This window comes from Cygnus atratus, chromosome 25, assembly GCF_013377495.2.
Source record: "Cygnus atratus isolate AKBS03 ecotype Queensland, Australia chromosome 25, CAtr_DNAZoo_HiC_assembly, whole genome shotgun sequence".
Taxonomy (NCBI): Eukaryota; Metazoa; Chordata; class Aves; order Anseriformes; family Anatidae; genus Cygnus; species Cygnus atratus.
This window is the reverse complement of record NC_066386.1, coordinates 4,590,773-4,608,889: the sequence shown is the minus strand read 5'-3', so window position 1 is coordinate 4,608,889 and position 18,117 is coordinate 4,590,773. Positions and strand designations below refer to the sequence as shown.

The window sequence follows — 18,117 nt, the reverse complement described above, 5'->3', positions numbered from 1 at the left end:
GGCCTTTCTCCCCAAGACATGGACGAACATTACTTCTTGAAAAATTAGTTGCTGATAGGAAGTAGAGAATAATTGTTATCTCTCAATTTTTCTGTTTCTGTTAAGTCCCAGCGTGACCCTTGATCTCATACCAATATCACTCATGACATCAAAAGCGGGTGGAGGGAACAACACTCACACATGCTGCTGCTCATGTAAAAAGATGCACGCACTCATGGGTGCACACACAGGCACTCCTAGATGCATACTGAAATATACTCAGGGACACACACACGGAGATAGGTGTACACACAAAGCGAAGAGACCAAAGGCTGCTCTCCTGAGGTCCAGGGTTGTGATCTTACTTTCTACTGTCTCTGCAAGAACATCCTGGCTTGCTGATGCCCTGCTGTGGTGTTCGTCCAGAAGATATCGAGTGGTGGAAGACAATGAATCCTGAGCAGCAACTCCATCTCCTCCTTCCTCCTGCTGCCGCTGTCGTCCCATAGGGGTGGGGGAAGGCCTACAGAGTGGTTTCTTTTGTTGCTGCTGGGTTTGTCTGAGAGCTGAGATCTGCTGTTCTTCATCCTGGTCTCAGACATCTACCTCTTGATCCAGACTGGGAATACACTCGTGATGGTGATGGTGGTGCCCAACCAGCACTTGCAATCGCCCACGTAGTTTGTCTTTGGCAACCTCCCCTTCATTGACATGTGCCATGTCTTGGTCAGGATGCCACTTATGGTTTTAGATGCTTTCTCTGCAGAGAGGGCTATTTACTTCTCTAGCTGTGTGGTCTGGCTCTTTGTCACCCACTAGTGAGCCTAAACTGGGATCTCCTCTTCACACTAATGGCCTACAACTGATCTGTGGCCATCTGCCACCCACTGCAGTACTCCAGTGCCATGGGAGGGAAGGTGTGTGCCTGTCTGGTGGGAGGCCTGTGGCCTGAGCTCCTGCTGCCCTCCTTGGCACAAGTGGCACTCCCCCTTCATTTGCCCTGCACTGGCCCTACACAATCACTGGCAGCTTCTTCTGGGACTTGCTACCTGTCACGCAGCTGGCCCCTGCTGAGAGCTTCTGGACTGGTGTGCTCCTTGAATACAATAGCACCACCAGTTTTCCTGTCCTTCTTGTGCTCTTGTGGGGTGTTCCAGGTGTCCCTCTGGACATAGACCTATGAGGAGACACAAGACACTATCCACTCACTCTCACTTGGCTGCACTTGCGTCATGCCTGGGGCTGCACTACCATCTCTATACCCACCCCATTGCCAAGGTCTCCCTCAACAAAGTGGCGTACATATTCTCCAGTGCTGTGATGTCCCTGCTTCATGACAGATAATGAGGGAGTCAGTGAGGAGGCCAAACCTGCATCACCTGTGGGGCGTACGCAGGACTGTGGCTGTGTTTTTGCCAGCAAGGTTATCAGGGGATCTTGTCAATTGGGATGCTAAGAAAAGGGGAGGCAAGCAAAAGGCATACAGAGACCGACACCAAAGAAAACATGGAGGCGATGACAAGAGACAAACCTCACCATTCACACCAGTTGTTGGCCTACCAAGAAGCCACAGGTGCCACTACGAGGAAGATCAGCCTGGGCCTTGCAACTGCTACAGCTGTGGGCCAGGACATAGGTTGGGAAGGGTGCAGGACAGACCTATACAAACCCCTGAGGGCACATGCTTGGCAAGGGGAACCGGGAGGAGCACATGAGGGTAGACAGAGTGGGGTGTAAAAGGGGCCAATCCACATGCTTGTCTGGCTGTGCCCTGCGCCTGAGCTCCACGATATCTCTTGTCCTCTTCTGGAATCTTTCCTTACCTCTGCGTAATCTCGCTCTGTCCCGTGTGTGTGTGTGCTGCAAGAAGTGCAAGCTGCTGGTGGAGCAGCGGGAGTGGATTTGGTGCCAGCTGCTGGAGTCTGACTGGGGATGAGTCTGACCCTGGCCTGTGCTGTCAGCTGCTGGAGCCAGGGGGTTCTCGTGCAGCTTCTGGAGCAGGGAAGGGGCCTCAGCCTCCACTTGCCCCTCTTGAAAGGGACACTGTAGATGGGCAGCTGCTTTGCCTCTCCTGCCCGTCTCCCTCTCTCCTCTCAGAGAAATGCCTTTGTATGCTTTCTACTGAGAAAATGCTCCCATCATCTGTCAACCTTTTTCATCTCCCTCTCCCCACGTGTGACATTTTTTGTGGCAGCAAAGCCCTTTTCTGAGTTTTCTCCTCCCATTCTTTTCAGCAGTGGCTGCAGGCAGAGCCCAGGTGCAGCAGGAGCCATGGACAGAGACCAGCGAGGGCACCTGCTCACAGCCTGCTCACAACCTAACATACAAACCGGTGAGTTCATCCAGTGGCACGATCACCTTCTGGACTGAGGCCCTGCATTCCTCCTGAGTGGTCACAAAGGCTCCAAACCAGTGGCAAACCTGGAGGGGTGGCTCTCGGTGGCAGCAGACTGCTGGTCCAGCACCCTGTGGCTTGACTGGCCTCAGTGCAGGGACGCGGTGGTGTATTACTGCGCCTTGAGAGCCATGGGGAGAGGAGCGGAGGCTGTGGCTGGGCAGAAACCGTGGTGGGCAGGGCCGGGCATGTGGTGGGTGCAGGGTGGGTGCACAGCCCCCCCGGGGACTCTGCTACCCTGCCAGCAAGTACCCCCTTGACCCACAGCCCCTGGGTTTCCCCTGCCAGCCTGGCCCTGCTGAGGCACTTCAGTTTTTCCGGTCAGAAGCTGGGGGATCCAATGGGGGTCAGACCCAAAGACTCATGGAATCATAGAATCATTAAGGTTGGAAAAGACCTGCAAGATCATCTGGTCCAGCCATCACCCTACTACCAATATCACCCACTAACATGTCCCTAAGCACCACATCCAACCTTTCCTTGAACACCCCCAGGGATGGTGGTGCCACCACTTCCCTGGACAACCTGTTTCAATGCCTGACTACTCTTTCTGAGAAGAAATGTCTCCTCATTTCCAAACTAAACCTCCCCTGGCGCAACTTGAGGCCATTCCCTCTAGTCCTATCACTAGCTACCTGCGAGAAGAGGCCAACCCCTGGCTCCCCACAAAGTGCTTTCAGGTAGTTGGAGAGAGCAATAATGTCTCCCCTGAGTCTCCTCTTCTCCAGACTAAACAACCCCAGTTCCCTCAGCAGCTCCTCACAGGACTTGTTTCCAGGCCCTTCACCAGCTTTGTAGCCCTTCTCTGGACGTGTTCCAGGGCCTTGATGACTTTCTGGTAGTGAGGGGCCTAAAACTGAACACAGTACTTGAGGTGCGGCCTCACCAGAACAGAGTACAGGGGAACAATCACCTCCCTGCTCCTGATGGCTACACTATTCCTGATACAAGCCAGGATGCCATTGGCCTTCTTGGCCACCTGGGCACACTGCCGGCTCATGTTCAGGTGAGCATCAATCAGCCCCCTGAGACCCTTTTCCTCTACACAGCATTCAAGCCACTCTGTCCTAAACCTGTAGCACTGCACAGGGTTGTTGTGACCAAAGTGCAAGACCTGGAGCTTAACCATGTTGAACCATGGGCCTCTGCCCATCAACCCATCCTGTCAAGGTCCCTCTGCAGGGCCTTCCTACCCTCCAGCAGATCAATACTTCCCCCCAGCTTGGTGTTGTCTGCAGACTTACTGAGGGTGCACTCAATTCCCTCATCCAAATCATCAATAAAGATATTTAAGAGGATGGGCACCAACACCGACCCCTGGGGAACACCACTTATGACCGACCGGTCACTAGCTGGATTTTGCTCCATTCACCATTACTCTCTGGGCCCGGCCATCCAGTCAGTTTTTAACCCAGCAAAGAGTGTACCAGTCCAAGCCATGAGCTGCAAGCTTCTCCAGGAGAATACTGTGGGAGACCACGTTAAATGTCTTGCTGAAGTCTAGGTAGACTATGTCAACAGGCTTTCCCTTACCCACCAGGCGGGTCACTGGTCATAGAAGGAGATGAGGTTGGTCAGGCAGGACTTGCCTTTCATGAACCCATGTTGACTGGGCCTGATCCCCTCATTGTCCCGCATACCTTGCATGATTGCATTCAAGATGACCTGTTCCATCACCTTTCCTGGCATCTCTCCAGATGACCATGTCCATTGATAGATGATGGAAAGCGTCCCATAAATCACATCCGCCAACTCCCTCAGTACCCTCGGATGGATCCCATCTGGCCGCATGGACTTGTGACAGTCCAGGTGGAGCAGCAGGTCTCTAACTGTTTCCACCTGAACTGTGGGGAGGTTTCTTCTCCTCCCAATCCCAGACTTCCAGGTCTGAGTACCCCATGGATAAGTGATTTGGTGAGTAAAGACAGATGTAAAGAAGGCATTAAGAACCTCAGCCTTTTACTTATCCTCAGTAGTCATATTCCCCAGTAAAGAATGTTCCATCCAGTAAAGAATGGAGATTCTCCTTGGCCCTCCTCGTGCCATTAATATATTTGTAAAATTTGTAGTTATCCTTGACCGTAGTGGCCAGGTTGAGCTCTTGCTGGGCTTTGGCCTTCCTGATTTTTTCTCCGCATATGCTGTCAACTTCCTTGTACACTCCCCAAGTTGCCTGCCCCTTCTACCATCAGACATAAACTCTCTTTTTCTCCTGGACACTCAGCAAAAAGTCCCTGTTCAGCCACACCAGTCTTCTTCCCCGCCGGCCCATCTTATGGCACAGAGGGACAGCCTGCTCCTGTGCCTTTAAGACTTCCTTCTTGAGGAGTGTCCAGCCTTCCTGGACCCTTCTGCCCTTGAGGACTGACTCCCAAGGGATCCTCCCTACCAGTGTCCTGAACAATTCAAAGTCTGCCCTCCGGAATTCCAAGGTGGCAGTTTTACTGACACCCACTTCTGGCTTCACCGACAATAGAGAACTCTACCATTTCATGGTCACTCTGCCCAAGACAGCTCCCTACCACCACATCTTCCACCAGTCCTTCTTCATGAACAGCAGGTCTAGCGTGGCACCCTCTCTGGTAGTCTCACTAACCAGCTGAGTCAGGAAGCTGTCTTCCACGCACTCCAAGAACCTTCCATACTGCTTCCTTACGGCATATGTCTGGGAAGTTAATGTCTCCCACGAGGACAAGCACTGGTGATTGAGTGACTTCTGCCAGCTGCTTATAGAACTCCTCATCCATCTCTTCATCCTGGTTTGGCAGTCTATAACAGACCCCCACCAGGATGTCTGCCTTGTTGGCCAGCCCCTTGATCCTTATCCACAGGGACTCTACTTTATCATTCCTAACCCCAATCTCAACAGTGTCAAAACATTCTCTAATATAGAGAGCAACACCACCTCCCCTCCTTAGTTGCCTGTCCCTTCTGAAGAGCTTGTAGTCATCCATTGCATCACTCCAGTCATGGGAGTGGTCCCACCACGTTTCAGTGATGGCAACTAGGTGCTAGTTTGCTGCCACACTATGGCTTCCAGCTCCTGTTTGTTGATCAGGATGGCACATCCAGCGATGTTGGGTGAGGAGAGGGGCGTGCCTGACGGCATTAGCTGTGTGTGGCACTAGAGAGACCTCCACACAGTCCTGCTCCCACTGCTTCTTCCACAGAATCACAGAATCACAGAATGGCTGAGGTTGCAAGGAACCTCTGAAGATCATCTAGTCCAACCCCCCTGCTGATCAGGATCACTTAGAGCACATTGTGCAGGACAGCATCCCGGAGGGTTTTGAATATCTCCAGAGAAGGAGACTTCACAATCTCTCTGGGCAACCCGTTCCAGTGCTCTGTCACCCTCACAGTAAAGAAGTGCCCTCAGATGTTTATACACATTGGTGATGTCTCCCCTCAGTCTTTTCTTTACCAGGCTAAACAGGCCTGGTTCTTTCAGCCTGTCCTTGTACAACAGGTGCTCCAGTCCTCTACTAATCTTCGTAGCCCTCCTCTGGACTCGCTCCAGAAGTTCAATGTCCCTCTTGTACTGGAGAGCCCAGAACTGGACACAATACTCCAGTATTCAGCACAATACTACTGTCATCAGCAAACTTGCTGAGGGTGCACTCTGTTCCATGGTGAAGGTCATTGATGAATAAGTTGAACAACACTGGACCCAGTACTGACTCCTGGGGGACACCGCTAGCTACAGGCCTCCAACTAGACACTGCACCACTGAGTACAACCCTCTGAACTCTGTCACCCAGCCAATTATAAATCCACCTCACTGTCCACTCATCTAGGCTGCACTTTCTGAGCTTGTCTATGAGGATATTACGGGAGACACTGTCAAAAGCCTGGATGAATTCAAGGTAGACCACATCCACTGCTCTTCCCTCATCTACCCAGCTAGTCATCTCATCATAGAATGCTATCAGATTGGTTAAGCATGATTTCCCCTTGGTGAATCCGTGCTAACTTGCTGATCACCTTCTTATCCTCCCCATACTTGGAGATGACCTCCAGAATGAGCTGTTGCATCACCTTTCCAGGGATGGAGGTGAGGCTGACTGGCCTGTAGTTGCCTGGGTCCTCCTTCTTGCCCGTTTTGAAGACTGGCATGATATTGGCTCTCTTCCAGTCTTCAGGCACCTCTCCTGTTCTCCACAACCTTTCAAAGCCGATGGAGAGTGGCCTAGCAATAACATCGGCCAGTTCCCTCAGCACCTGTGGATGCATTCCATCGGGGTGCATGGATTTGTGGATGTCAGGTTTGCTTAAATGATCTCTGACCTGATCTTCTTTGGCCAAGGGAAAGTCCTCCTTACTCCGCACTTCTTCTCTTGTCTCCAGGGTCTGAGATTCCTGAGGTCTGATCTTAACAGTAAACACTGAAGCAGAAAAGGCATTCAGCAACTCTGCCTTCCCTGTATCGTTTGTCACTAGGGCACCCGCACCATTCAGCAGCGGGCCAACATTTTCCCCAGTCTTCCTATTTCTACTGATGTATCTGAAGAAGCCTTTCTTAATGTCTTTGACATTCTTTGCCAGATCTAATTCCAAACAGGCCTTGGCCTTCCTTGTCGCGTTCCTGCATACTCTAACAGTGACCCTACATTTCTGCCAAGTGGCCTGTCCCTTTTTCCACATGCTGTAAACTTCCTTCTTCCATCTGAGCTCTGCTAGGAGCTCCCTGCTCAACCGTGCAGGTCTCCTGCCCCCTTTGCTTGCCTTTTTACTCAGAGGGATGGACTGATCTTGAGCTTGGAGGAAGTGATGCTTGAATACTGACCAGCTGTCTTGGACCACCCTTCTTTCTACGGCCGTAACCCATGGGATTCTTCCAAGTAGATCCCTTAAGAGGCCAAAGTTTGCTCTCCTGAAGTCCAGGGTCACAATCCTACATTTTGCCCTGCTTCCTCCTCACAAGATCCTGAACTCCACCATATCATTGTCTCTGCAACCAAGGCTGCCCCCAACCCTCACATCTCCAGCTAGTCCTTCCTCATTCATTAATACAAGGTCCAGCAGCACACTTCTCTTTTTTGACTCCTCCACCACCTGTGTCAAAAAGTTGTCATCAATGCACGGCAGGAACCTCCTGGACAGTTTGTGCCTAGCTGTGTGATCTTCCCAGCAGATATCAGGGTGGTTGAAAACCCCCATGAGAACCAGGGCATGTGATTGAGAAGCTATTTTGAGCTGTCTGAAAAAGGCTTCATCTACCTCCTCTTCCTGATGAGGTGGCCTGTAGCAAACACTCACAACAGTGTCAGCCATGGTAGCCTGCCCTTTAATCCTTACCCATAAGCTCTGAACTCACTCTTCATCCACCCCTAAGCAGAGCTCCACACATTCCAGCTGCTCTCTCACATAAAGAGCAACTCCACCACCTTGCCTTCCTGGAAGGTCTTTTCTAAAAAGCATGTAGCCTTCCATGACAGTATTCCAGTCATGGGAGCTGTCCCACCATGTCTCTGTGATTCCAATGAGATCATAGTCTTGTGACTGCACACAGATCTCCAGTTCTTCCTGTTCGTTTCCATACTATGTGCATTAGTGTTTCTCGTGCTGCTTGTTTGTATAGAATCATTTCAGATGTCTTTCATTCAACTCAGCCCCTCATGGGGCAGCCTGAAGGGACTCACTAGCATGCAGTCCCTCAAATACTGGTGTGCAGTCCCATAACTTTTCACTGGTGGGCCTGGTTTTGTCCCTTTCCCCCTTCAAACCTAGTTTAAATCCCTGCCAATCAGCCCTGCTAATTCCTGGGCAAAATTTCCTCAGAGAAAGGTGCTCCCCATCAGGAGTCAGTGGGTTCTGTGTCATGTAGACCTTCCCATGATCAAGAAACCCAAAACTGTGCTGGTGACACCAGCCTTGGAGCCACGTATTGATCAGCTGGGTTCACCTGTTCCTTTCAGTATTGATCCCTGCTGCTGGAAGGATAGAGGAAAATGCTCCCTGTGCACCTGATCCTTCAATCAATCACCCCAAAGGCCTTATGTCCCTTTTGATTGCTCTTTGGCCATATCTGGGCAGCTACCTCGGCTGCCTGAAGTGGCCTTGATGAAGAGAAACCCCTGCATGCTGAGATCCCCTGCTCTGCTGCAGAACGTGTCTGCATGGGAGCCGGTCGTCTTGGCAAGTGACTGTAAAATGTCGGCTATGCCTGATTTAAATGGCCTGCCACTACCTCTCCTGGCTCCACTCAAGCTTTGTCAGCCACCCACATGAGGGCTGCCAGGTTCTGGTGTCTCCCTCAACTGCCTCGAAGGGGCCTCAATCAAGGGAAACATTCTACATGATCCCCCACTCCACTGCAGAATGCATCTGCCCCAGAGCCGATAGCCTCGCTAACACCCTGCAGAGAGAGGCCCGACACATCTGCCACAGCTTGTGAGTCTGTTTCCTGGATGCCTGCATCTCCTCTACCACCTCCACCTTTCCTTGCCTGCCTTACTTGCACCTGCCTGCTCCACTATGTCTGGCCCCAAAGCCCTCTCAGGACACCCGAAGGCTCCAGCTCTCAGGGATGCCTGAAGGAACAACCTCGCAGGCCTTGCAGACTGCCAAGCCTTCCAGGCTGTGTCAGGTTCCTGCCAACAGATGACCAAATAGTTCTCAAGGAGCCACTGGCCAGAATGTTTTGCTTCTTTGCCTCATGATCCCTGAGGGCTTGTCTTCCATACCAGAAGCCACTTTTGCAGAAGCTCTTCTTCTGTGAATAAAAACAACACGATAACATCACCTCCACCAAACTGCTCTTGTTCCTTCAATCTCAGCTTCTTCATGGCCACTTTGACCTGCCTTCGTCATTTCTTCATCTTTAGCTTTGGGAAATCTCTTGAAAAGAGATCTCCATGGGTGCACCTCTCCTTCCCTGGCCTTTCCCCCACTGCTACTATGTGTCTTCTAAGTCCTGTGCCTCTTCCTCTCAGCCTCAGGTCAAAGGACCCACATAGGAGATACAGTTTTTAGGAATAAAAAGGCGAGATGAACATCAGATCCCAGTGGATGTGATCATTAAAATAACTCTACCAACTAGCAAAAAGGAAACACAAGCTTTCTTAGGCATTGTGAGCTTTTCGAGAATGCATATTCCAAATTACAGACTGATTGTAAGCCCTCTCTACCAAGTGACCTGGAAGACAAATGATTCAAATGAGGCCCTGAGCAATGACAAGCCTTTGAACAAATTACATGGGAGACAGTTCATGCAGTAGCTCTTGGGCCAGTCCAGGCAGGACATAATGTATAAAACATACTCTACACTGCAGCCAGGGAGAATGGCCTCACCTGGGATCTCTGGCAAAAAGACCCCAGGGAGACTTGGGGGAAACTCCTAGGGTTTTGGGGTTGGGGATACAGAGGATCTAAGGCCTGCTATATTCCAGCTGAAAAATAGATACTGGAAGCACATGAAGAGGTTTGAGCTGCTTCAGAAGCAGTTGGTACTGAAGCACAGCTCCTTGAGGCACCCTGTCTGCCGGTGCTGGGCTGGATATTCAAAGGCAGGGTTCCCTCTACACATTGTGCAACTGCTGCTACGTGGAGTGACCGGGCCACAGTGATCACACAACAGGTAGAAAAACCCAGTCACCCAGGAATCTTGGAAGTGACCATGGCCAGAAGGCAAAATTTCATAATATCACCAGAGGAGGAAGTGGCATGCTGAAGAGGCCCCACTGTACCACAAACTACCAGAAAATGAGAATCAATGTGCCCTGTTCACTGGTGAGTCCTGTCGTATTGTGGGAAAGCATCAGAAGTGGAAGGCTGCTCTATGCAGTCCTACACAGCAAGTTGCAGAAATTGCTGAAGGAGAAATGAATCAAGTCAATTTGAAGCAGCAATGTCTTGGGTTTATGTGGCAAGGTTTTGGTAGCAGGGGGCTGCAGGGGTGGCCTCTGTGAGAGTGGAATAATTGCCTAAAATAACTTGGAAATTAAACTGATATTCACATTTTAAAGAAAAGGTACAACATCGAAGAAGCTTCCAGGGTGGAGTGTAGCTGCACTACATAAAGGTTCCCTAGGTTTCCAACTTTAGATGTTAATCACACTGGGGAAACCTGGTGTGCTGACTGTAAGGAACAGTACAGAGTGTAGAGCAGACTAGAGACACCGCAGCTAGGCTCTGTGACGAGATGGAGACTTGATTGTTCTTGTGCACACTGAGACCGATAAGCTGCACGTTTGCTACCCTGAGCCAACGACCTGTCATATTTTTGACAAAATGCTGTACTCTAGTGAACTTTGCTCATTATAATATCATTATAATACCAAAACACACCTCCATCCCAAAAGCTACCCACCTCCAAGGTGCGACCACCCCTCACTGAGCATACGCTCTGAATTTCTTGGAGCCTATACCTTTAAATGAAAGCGAGAAAACTTTTCACCAATCATAACCAAGATATGCATGACTAGAGTCCTAAAGATAGAAAGACAACTAAAAGATAGAAAATATAAATTGGCTTAAGAGAAAGGGGATGTTAGGGAAGATACCATTGCGACTTCTGGGATCAGTCAATGGGCTGAACCTCTCTTCCCCCCGCCATGGGGACGCCTTTGGGTAAGATCTGAACACTTGGTTATACCAAGTGCCTCCCCAGGAAACTTAGAAATCTCTATAGGGTCTTTGTGCCTTTTAACGCATTAGTAGCCAGGCTGAGTTATTCATATTTTTGGCATTTAAGTGTGCTTTGCAGACAGTGTATTTATCACTGGCAATCCAAAGAACCTGTGCACCTGTTCTGGAGGTAGACTGAACCAGACTGAACCAGAAGTTCCCCTGAAGCCTGTGGAGAGGCCCATGGAGGAGCAGGTTGTACCCCTGCAACCCGTGGGTACCTCAGTGGAGCAGATCTCCACACTGCAGCCCATGGGGGAGCCATCAGTGGAGCAGGTTGATAACGACATGAACGAGTACCATTCCGAAGGCAGACCTCTGAAGGACACCAAAATTCCCACGGAAGCAACGACTTTCTCCTTTGGCCATCTCTATGCAGATGGAAAGACCAGACAGGGACAAAATCAAGGTTCCTGCAAATGTTTATTGAGTCTCAGGAGGGAAATGAGGTGACTCCAAGAAGAGGCCCTGAGAGCGGAGAGCATCAGGAGCAGACAAAGATCATTCTAAGGCAGAGTTGACACAGGGCATCCATCTAACTGGACCCAAAGTGGGGAGAGGCTAGAAGGTCACTCCAGGCTGGTTTCTGGGGACCTCACAGAGAGCTTGGAGGGGAGCAGAGGGTTCCCTGCTATAGATGTCTGCAGCACAAACTTGTGTATCCCCTCAGTCTTTCACATCCTGGCAAATGGTAGGCCATGTCAGATGCTGTGCTGAAGGGTGATCGGGACGCACAAGGAAGCTGTACCTCCTCTCCATGCCCAGGTATGCCACTCATGACCAGGTGGTGGAAGAGAGGGAAAAGTGGAGTAGAGACAGAGGACCATCCCCAAGAAAATTACCCATTCCCAGTTACTGCCATCCTTTGGGAACATCTTTGTCTGAGCCTCCGTCCCCAACACAGCTCCACCCAAAGCAAGAGGAACACTCTTCCCCAAGATCTGGGGCCTCCAAGATCAAGGGACTGTGTCTAGGTGAAAGTATCACAAGTAAAGGACTGGTGTCCATCGGCTGTGGAGGAACCAGGGATGTCTTCCTCAGCTTCAAGACACAGTGCCTGAAAGATGAATTGCTGCAGTGTGCCCCACCCTCCAACGCCTAGAGGAGTGAGGCATTGGCCACAGCTAATTCCCGGTAAGGAATGGCTTTCTCATTTAGCCATCTCTATGCAGATGGAAAGACCAGACTAGGACATACTCAGGGTTGCTGCAAATGTTTATTGAATCTCAGGAGGGAAATGAGGAGACTCCAAGAGGAGGCCCTGGGAGTGGAGAGTAGCAGGAGCAGACAAAAATTCAACTTTTCCTTTGGCACAGTTCCCACAGGGCATCCATCTACCTGGCCCACAAGTGGAGAGAGACTTGCAGGTCACACCAGGCTGGTTTCTGGGGCCCTCAGAGAAAGCAGAGGGCAACAAAGAAAAGAGAGAAAAAGAGTGAGCGAGTAGAAAACAAAAAAGGTAGACATTGGCCATGTTGTCAGAGAAGCCAGGCTGGCCCCTTCCTGTCTGTCTTTACAGGACAAGTCAGAGATGGTCAGGTTCTCTTAAAACAACAACACGATGTTTGTTCTTCTGTCCATTTTTGTCCAGCAGCATGTTCTGAGTTCCTGGCGTCCTGGTCTGGGGCACTGTCTGGCATCTTTAGCAGGGCCGGCACCTGCTGCCACAGTAGCGGCTGGTAATACAGGAGAGGTCACAGCAGCCAGAGTTGATGGGGACTCCGTCACAGCTGAGGATGCTGCCAATGGCGGCAGAGGTAGAGGATCCCACAGCAGTGTTCTGTGGGAATGAGCTGAGGATGGGGCCGGGCAGGGTCACCACCACAGGAGACGGCTGGATGACGATGGTGGAGTTCTGGCACTGCCTGACGCAGGGCTCATTGCAGCTGCTGGCCAGCGGGGTCGGCCCGCAGGGCTGGCACGGCTGGCACGGCTGGCACTTGTCATAGCAGGACATGTCTGGGGGCAGGACGTGCACCTGAGAGAGAGAGGGCAGGGAGGAAGCAGAACATGGGCATGCATGAGGAGCAGCCTGTCACCACACCCTGAGGGAACCAAGGCACAGGCAGTGCTTTGAGTTGGAGGCCATGCAGAGATGTGCCAGTACTTCTTGGCTTCATCGTGCCAGGGCCCAAAAAGAACCACCAGAGCCTTTCTGGCTACAACCTAGACCCTAGCACAGGAGCCATCATAGTAAAGGCCCAGCCTTCCTCCATGACAAACCTTCTACCCCTTGACTCTCCCACAACCAGCAGCCCAAGATTTGGCATGGAACACAGGTGATAACAGCTGAGAGGTCCATGGAGCTGAAACCTGCTTTTGGAGAATGAGGGGGACAAGAAGGGGCTTCACACTCACCTTGTTCCCAAGGAGAAGAAAGCCAGAGAAGTGGATGAGAGAGCACGGAGCTGAGCTGGCTTTTATAGTGGGCCTTAGCTGCCGCATGTCCAGAGGCATCCCTTGAAGCAGGGACTATTTTCTGACAAGCTGCTTGTGCATGCAAAACATCCCACCTAATGATACGGGATGTGTGTTGCTTTCCTGTGATGCTGTTTTTCATTTCCTGCTTTATGCCGTGCTTTTGCCGCAGAGAAGGCAACTTCTGAGTGGCAGGTAGGGAGGCCCAAATATTTCCAGGCAACACACGTCAGTGTGGACAGAAGAGTCATGTGCTGGAAGAGTCCAGTAAAGGCAAATGATGTTAGCCTGGGTGACTCTTTAGGGGTATTTTGGGGCCATTTTGGCCAGAGGTGACCCAGCTCCTGCCTGTGACCCTACCCTACCTAAAACTGCCCTTGTGCAAAACCTGCTGGCACTTTTGCCTCCTCCTGCTCTGACCCAGGGATGTCTGTATGGGGGGAGAGGTTTCGCGGGGCCTTTCTGGATCTCAAAGGAAAGGCCCAACAGGAAATCAAGTGTCTGTTTTAGTACAATAGAATAAGAAGAGGAATATAGACAGTGAGTAAATCTTTCAGGTGCTGGAACCCTGCTTTTGTGCAGCATCAGACAGAGCCAGATGGGTTTTCCCAAGACACACAGTGCAGATACTGTCCATAGAGAATTCCTTCTTCACTCCCATAACTTCATGCCTCCCATTTTTATTTAAAAAATAAAAAATAAAATAATCATACATCTTCTCCTTGCCTGGTGGAAGCTTATTTCTGCACGACACCCACTGGTGCTCAGCACAGGAGAGCATGGGGTACTCCAGCACATTCCCTTACTACTGATACTCACACTAACAAATGGGATTCTCAAGCACTAATTGCAAGGCCCAAGAGAGCTGACATGTCTTCCCAAGAGCCCTGGCTCTAGTGACTTCTGCAAGACTCCCAGTCCACGTCCCCTCTCTGTGCAGTCACTCTGGGTACCACATCAAAGAGTGTACTTCACCCAGATGCTGCCCAGAAACTCTGCTCGGGTTGTTCCCAGGTGGGGCCTCAGCTGAGTGCACACTGTGTCATGTTCAAGCACATGTTCCTCTCTTGTGGGCTCTTGCCTCTACTGCGGCTGCCTGGGACAGAGTTAACATTCCCCACAGCAGCCCCTTGAGTGCTGTGCTCTGCACTTGGAGCTAGAACAGCACTGCCATCTAACCAATTTTGAGGTTATAGTGGAGCAGTGCTGGCACAGCATCAAGACTCTCTCCAAGCACCCCATAGCCAGGAGACAGGAGGTGGGCAAAAGGTGGGGAGGAGACACCACCAGGGCAGCTGGCCTAAACCGTCCAAAAGGCTATTGCATACTGGATGATGTCACATTCAGCAGTAAAGTTGTGAAAGGGGAAGGAAAAGAAGGGGCTCTAATGTTCCTCAAAGTATGGCATTAGCTTCATGTACAGGGAGAACGACTGAGAAATCCTGCCCTCTTTGAGAAGGCCAAGCCCTGCATGGATCTGCTGCCAGTGTGGTGTCAGTGGAGTCTGGAGTGGGACAAAGGTCCTCCATGGGGAAACCAATGCCACGCATACTTTTTGACTCATGGGCCTGGAGCTGAGTAATGCAGGGCATGAAACCTTGCACAGAAGTGGCATCGAACCAGAGGAACATGGGTCCTGGTGTTGCTGTGCTTTGGGAGGAAGGACAGACCCTGTGAGCGTCACGGGGAAAGCCAAACAGACATTTGTATTGTCTACTTCCACTTCACTGGAAGATGCAAAGGAGATGAAGCTGGACTCTGGAGATGAAGCATACTTAGACTGGGGCCAATAGGTGCAAGTTCAGAAATGCTTTGTTCTAGCTGGATATATGGAAGAAATATTTACCCTGAAGGTGGTTGAGTCCTGGAGCAGATTGCCAAGGATCTTCATCCTTGGAAGACTTCAGACTTTGCCTTGACTTGATCCTGAGCAACCGGATCTGATAAGATCTACTCTGAACACAGGGTTGGACTATGTGGGTGCTGGAGGTGCAGCCTGTGATCCTCTGGAGGGTTTTTCAGACAGCCTCTTGCTGGGACTGCTCAGGAATCATGGGGCAACATGCACAGTCACCATGTCTCAGCCTTGGTGGGATGCTGTTGTTAGATCAATATTTCTGTTAAATCCCAGTGTGACCCTTGATCTCATACCAATATCACTCATGACATCAAAAGCAGGTGCAGGGAACAGCACAAACGCACACTGCTGCTCATGTAAAAAGATGCACGCACTCATGGGTGCAAACACACGTGCACTCCTAGATGCATACTGAAGTATACTCAGGCACACACACACGGAGATAGGTGTACACACAAAGCGAAGAGACCAAAGGCTGCTCTCCTGAGGTCCAGGGTTGTGATCTTACTTTCTACTGTCTCTGCAAGAACATCCTGGCTTGCTGATGCCCTGCTATGTTGTTCGTCCAGAAGATATCGAGTGGTGGAAGACAATGAATCCTGAGCAGCAACTCCATCTCCTCCTTCCTCCTGCTGCCACTGTCATCCCATAGGGGTGGGGGAAGGCCTACAGAGTGGTTTCTTTTGTTGCTGCTGGGTTTGTCTGAGAGCTGAGATTTGCTGTTCTTCATCCTGGTCTCAGACATCTACCTCTTGATCCAGACTGGGAATACACTCGTGATGGTGGTGCCTAACCAGCACTTGCAATCGCCCATGTAGTTTGTCTTTGGCAACCTCCCATTCACTGACATGTGCCACGTCTTGGTCAGGATGCCACTTATGGTTTTAGATGCTTTCTCTGCAGAGAGGGCTATTTACTTCTCTAGCTGTGTGGTCTGGCTCTTTGTCACCCACTGGTGAGCCTAAACTGGGATCTCCTCTTCACACTAATGGCCTACAACTGATCTGTGGCCATCTGCCACCCACTGCAGTACTCCAGTGCCATGGGAGGGAAGGTGTGTGCCTGTCTGGTGGGAGGCCTGTGGCCTGAGCTCCTGCTGCCCTCCTTGGCACAAGTGGCACTCCCCCTTCATTTGCCCTGCTCTGGCCCTACACAATCACTGGCAGCTTCTTCTGGGACTTGCTACCTGTCACGCAGCTGGCCCCTGCTGAGAGCTTCTGGACTGGTGTGCTCCTTGAATACAATAGCACCACCAGTTTTCCTGTCCTCCTTGTGCTCTTGTGGGGTGTTCCAGGTGTCCCTCTGGACATAGACCTATGAGGAGACACAAGACACTGTCCACTCACTCTCACTTGGCTGCAGTTGTGTCATTCCTGGGGCCATATTCCCTCCTCTACACCCACCCCGTTGTCAACATCTCCCCGAACATAACTGGTGCCCAACTTCTACAGTGTTCTGATGCTCCTGCTTCATGACAGATAATGAGGGAGGCAGTGAGGAGATCAAACCTCGAGGCATTGCACCTTTTGTGGGGGGTACATGGCGCTGTAGCCGTGTTTATGCCAGCAAGGTTCTAAGATTGGGGACCTTGTCAATTGGGATGCTAAGAAAAGGGGAGGCAAGCAAAAGGCATACAGAGACCGAGACCAAAGAAAACAAACACAGAGGCAATGACAAGAGACAAACCTCACCATTCACACCAGTTGTTGGCCTACCAAGAAACCACAGGTGCCACTACCAGGAAGATCAACCTGGGCTTTGCAACTGTTACAGCTGTGGGCCAGGACATAGGTTGGGAAGGGTGCAGGACAGACCTATACAAACCCATGAGGGGACATGCAGGGCAAGAGGAGCCAGAGCAAGGTGTAAAAGGAGCTGCTCCATGTGCTTGTGTGGCTGGGCCCTGCACCTGAGCACCGCCGTCTGTCCTGTCCTCTTCTGGAATCTTTCCTTACCTCTGCGTAATCTCACTCTGTCCCATGTGCATGTGCGCTGCAAGGAGGAAGTGCCAGCTGCTGGTGGAGCAGCAGGAGTGGATTTGGTGCCAGCTGCTGGAGTCAGACTGGGGGTGAGGCCACCCTTGGTCTGTGCTGTCAGCTGCTGGAGACAGGGGGGTCCCCGTGTAGCCACTGGAGCAGGGGAAGGGGGTCTCAGCCTCCAGACAAATGTGTCAGCAACGGTTTGGGCCCCCAAAACCAGTTACTGCCAGTACCATCCTGGGTGCATCTTCCCCAAATGGGGCACGTGCACATCCCTGTCTGTGTGTCCTGCAGAAACGTGCTCAGTTTCCATAACAGTGTAGCCTGCAAAGGGGAAAGCGGCAGCTACACCTCTTGGCCTGGGCTGAAACACTCCACTGGTGACACCAGCTCCATGTGCAGTAACAGCTGACGAGGCCCCGGGCCTCGGTGTGCTGTCGGGGTGACACGTCCCCGGGTACCAGCATACGACTCGTTCCTGCTGCCGGCTTTCCGCAGCTGCGTCGGCGCCACTCACAGCTGTGGGACCAGCGATCCGCACCAACGTCCTCCCCGGCCCGGCCCACTGCCGTCTGCTCACCCCTCCTGCTGGTGACGCTGCAGACGGGCAGCTGCTTTCTCCGCTCCTTCTCCTTCTCCCTCTCCCACTCCTTTCCCCTCCCCTCTCCCCTTCCGTGCCAAAGGAGCTACCTCAGCCTTTCCCCACACGCCTCCGCGTCCCCTCCTGCTGGGCTGCAGGACGGGCAGAGCCCCCCTGCCCGCCCGCAGGCGCCCAGCACTCGCAGCCCGGGCCAGCCCCCGAGCGGCCCCGGGGCGGAGCTGGCGGCGCCGGGCGGCGGCGGCGGCGGCGGGGAGGAGGC

At 51.7% G+C, this 18,117-nt stretch overlaps 1 protein-coding gene across 1 annotated transcript; it reads right to left on the bottom strand.

Moving 5' to 3' along the window:
* Positions 1-12,199: 12,199 nt before the first annotated feature.
* LOC118258254 (feather keratin Cos1-2-like) lies at positions 12,200-13,461 on the bottom strand. Its single transcript, XM_035566919.2, has 2 exons — positions 13,361-13,461; positions 12,200-12,980 (listed from the first exon to the last, which is right to left on the bottom strand). The coding sequence occupies exons 1-2, from the start codon at positions 13,457-13,459 to the stop codon at positions 12,645-12,647; spliced, it is 435 nt and encodes a 144-aa protein (XP_035422812.1). The 5' UTR covers positions 13,460-13,461; the 3' UTR covers positions 12,200-12,644.
* Positions 13,462-18,117: the final 4,656 nt, after the last annotated feature.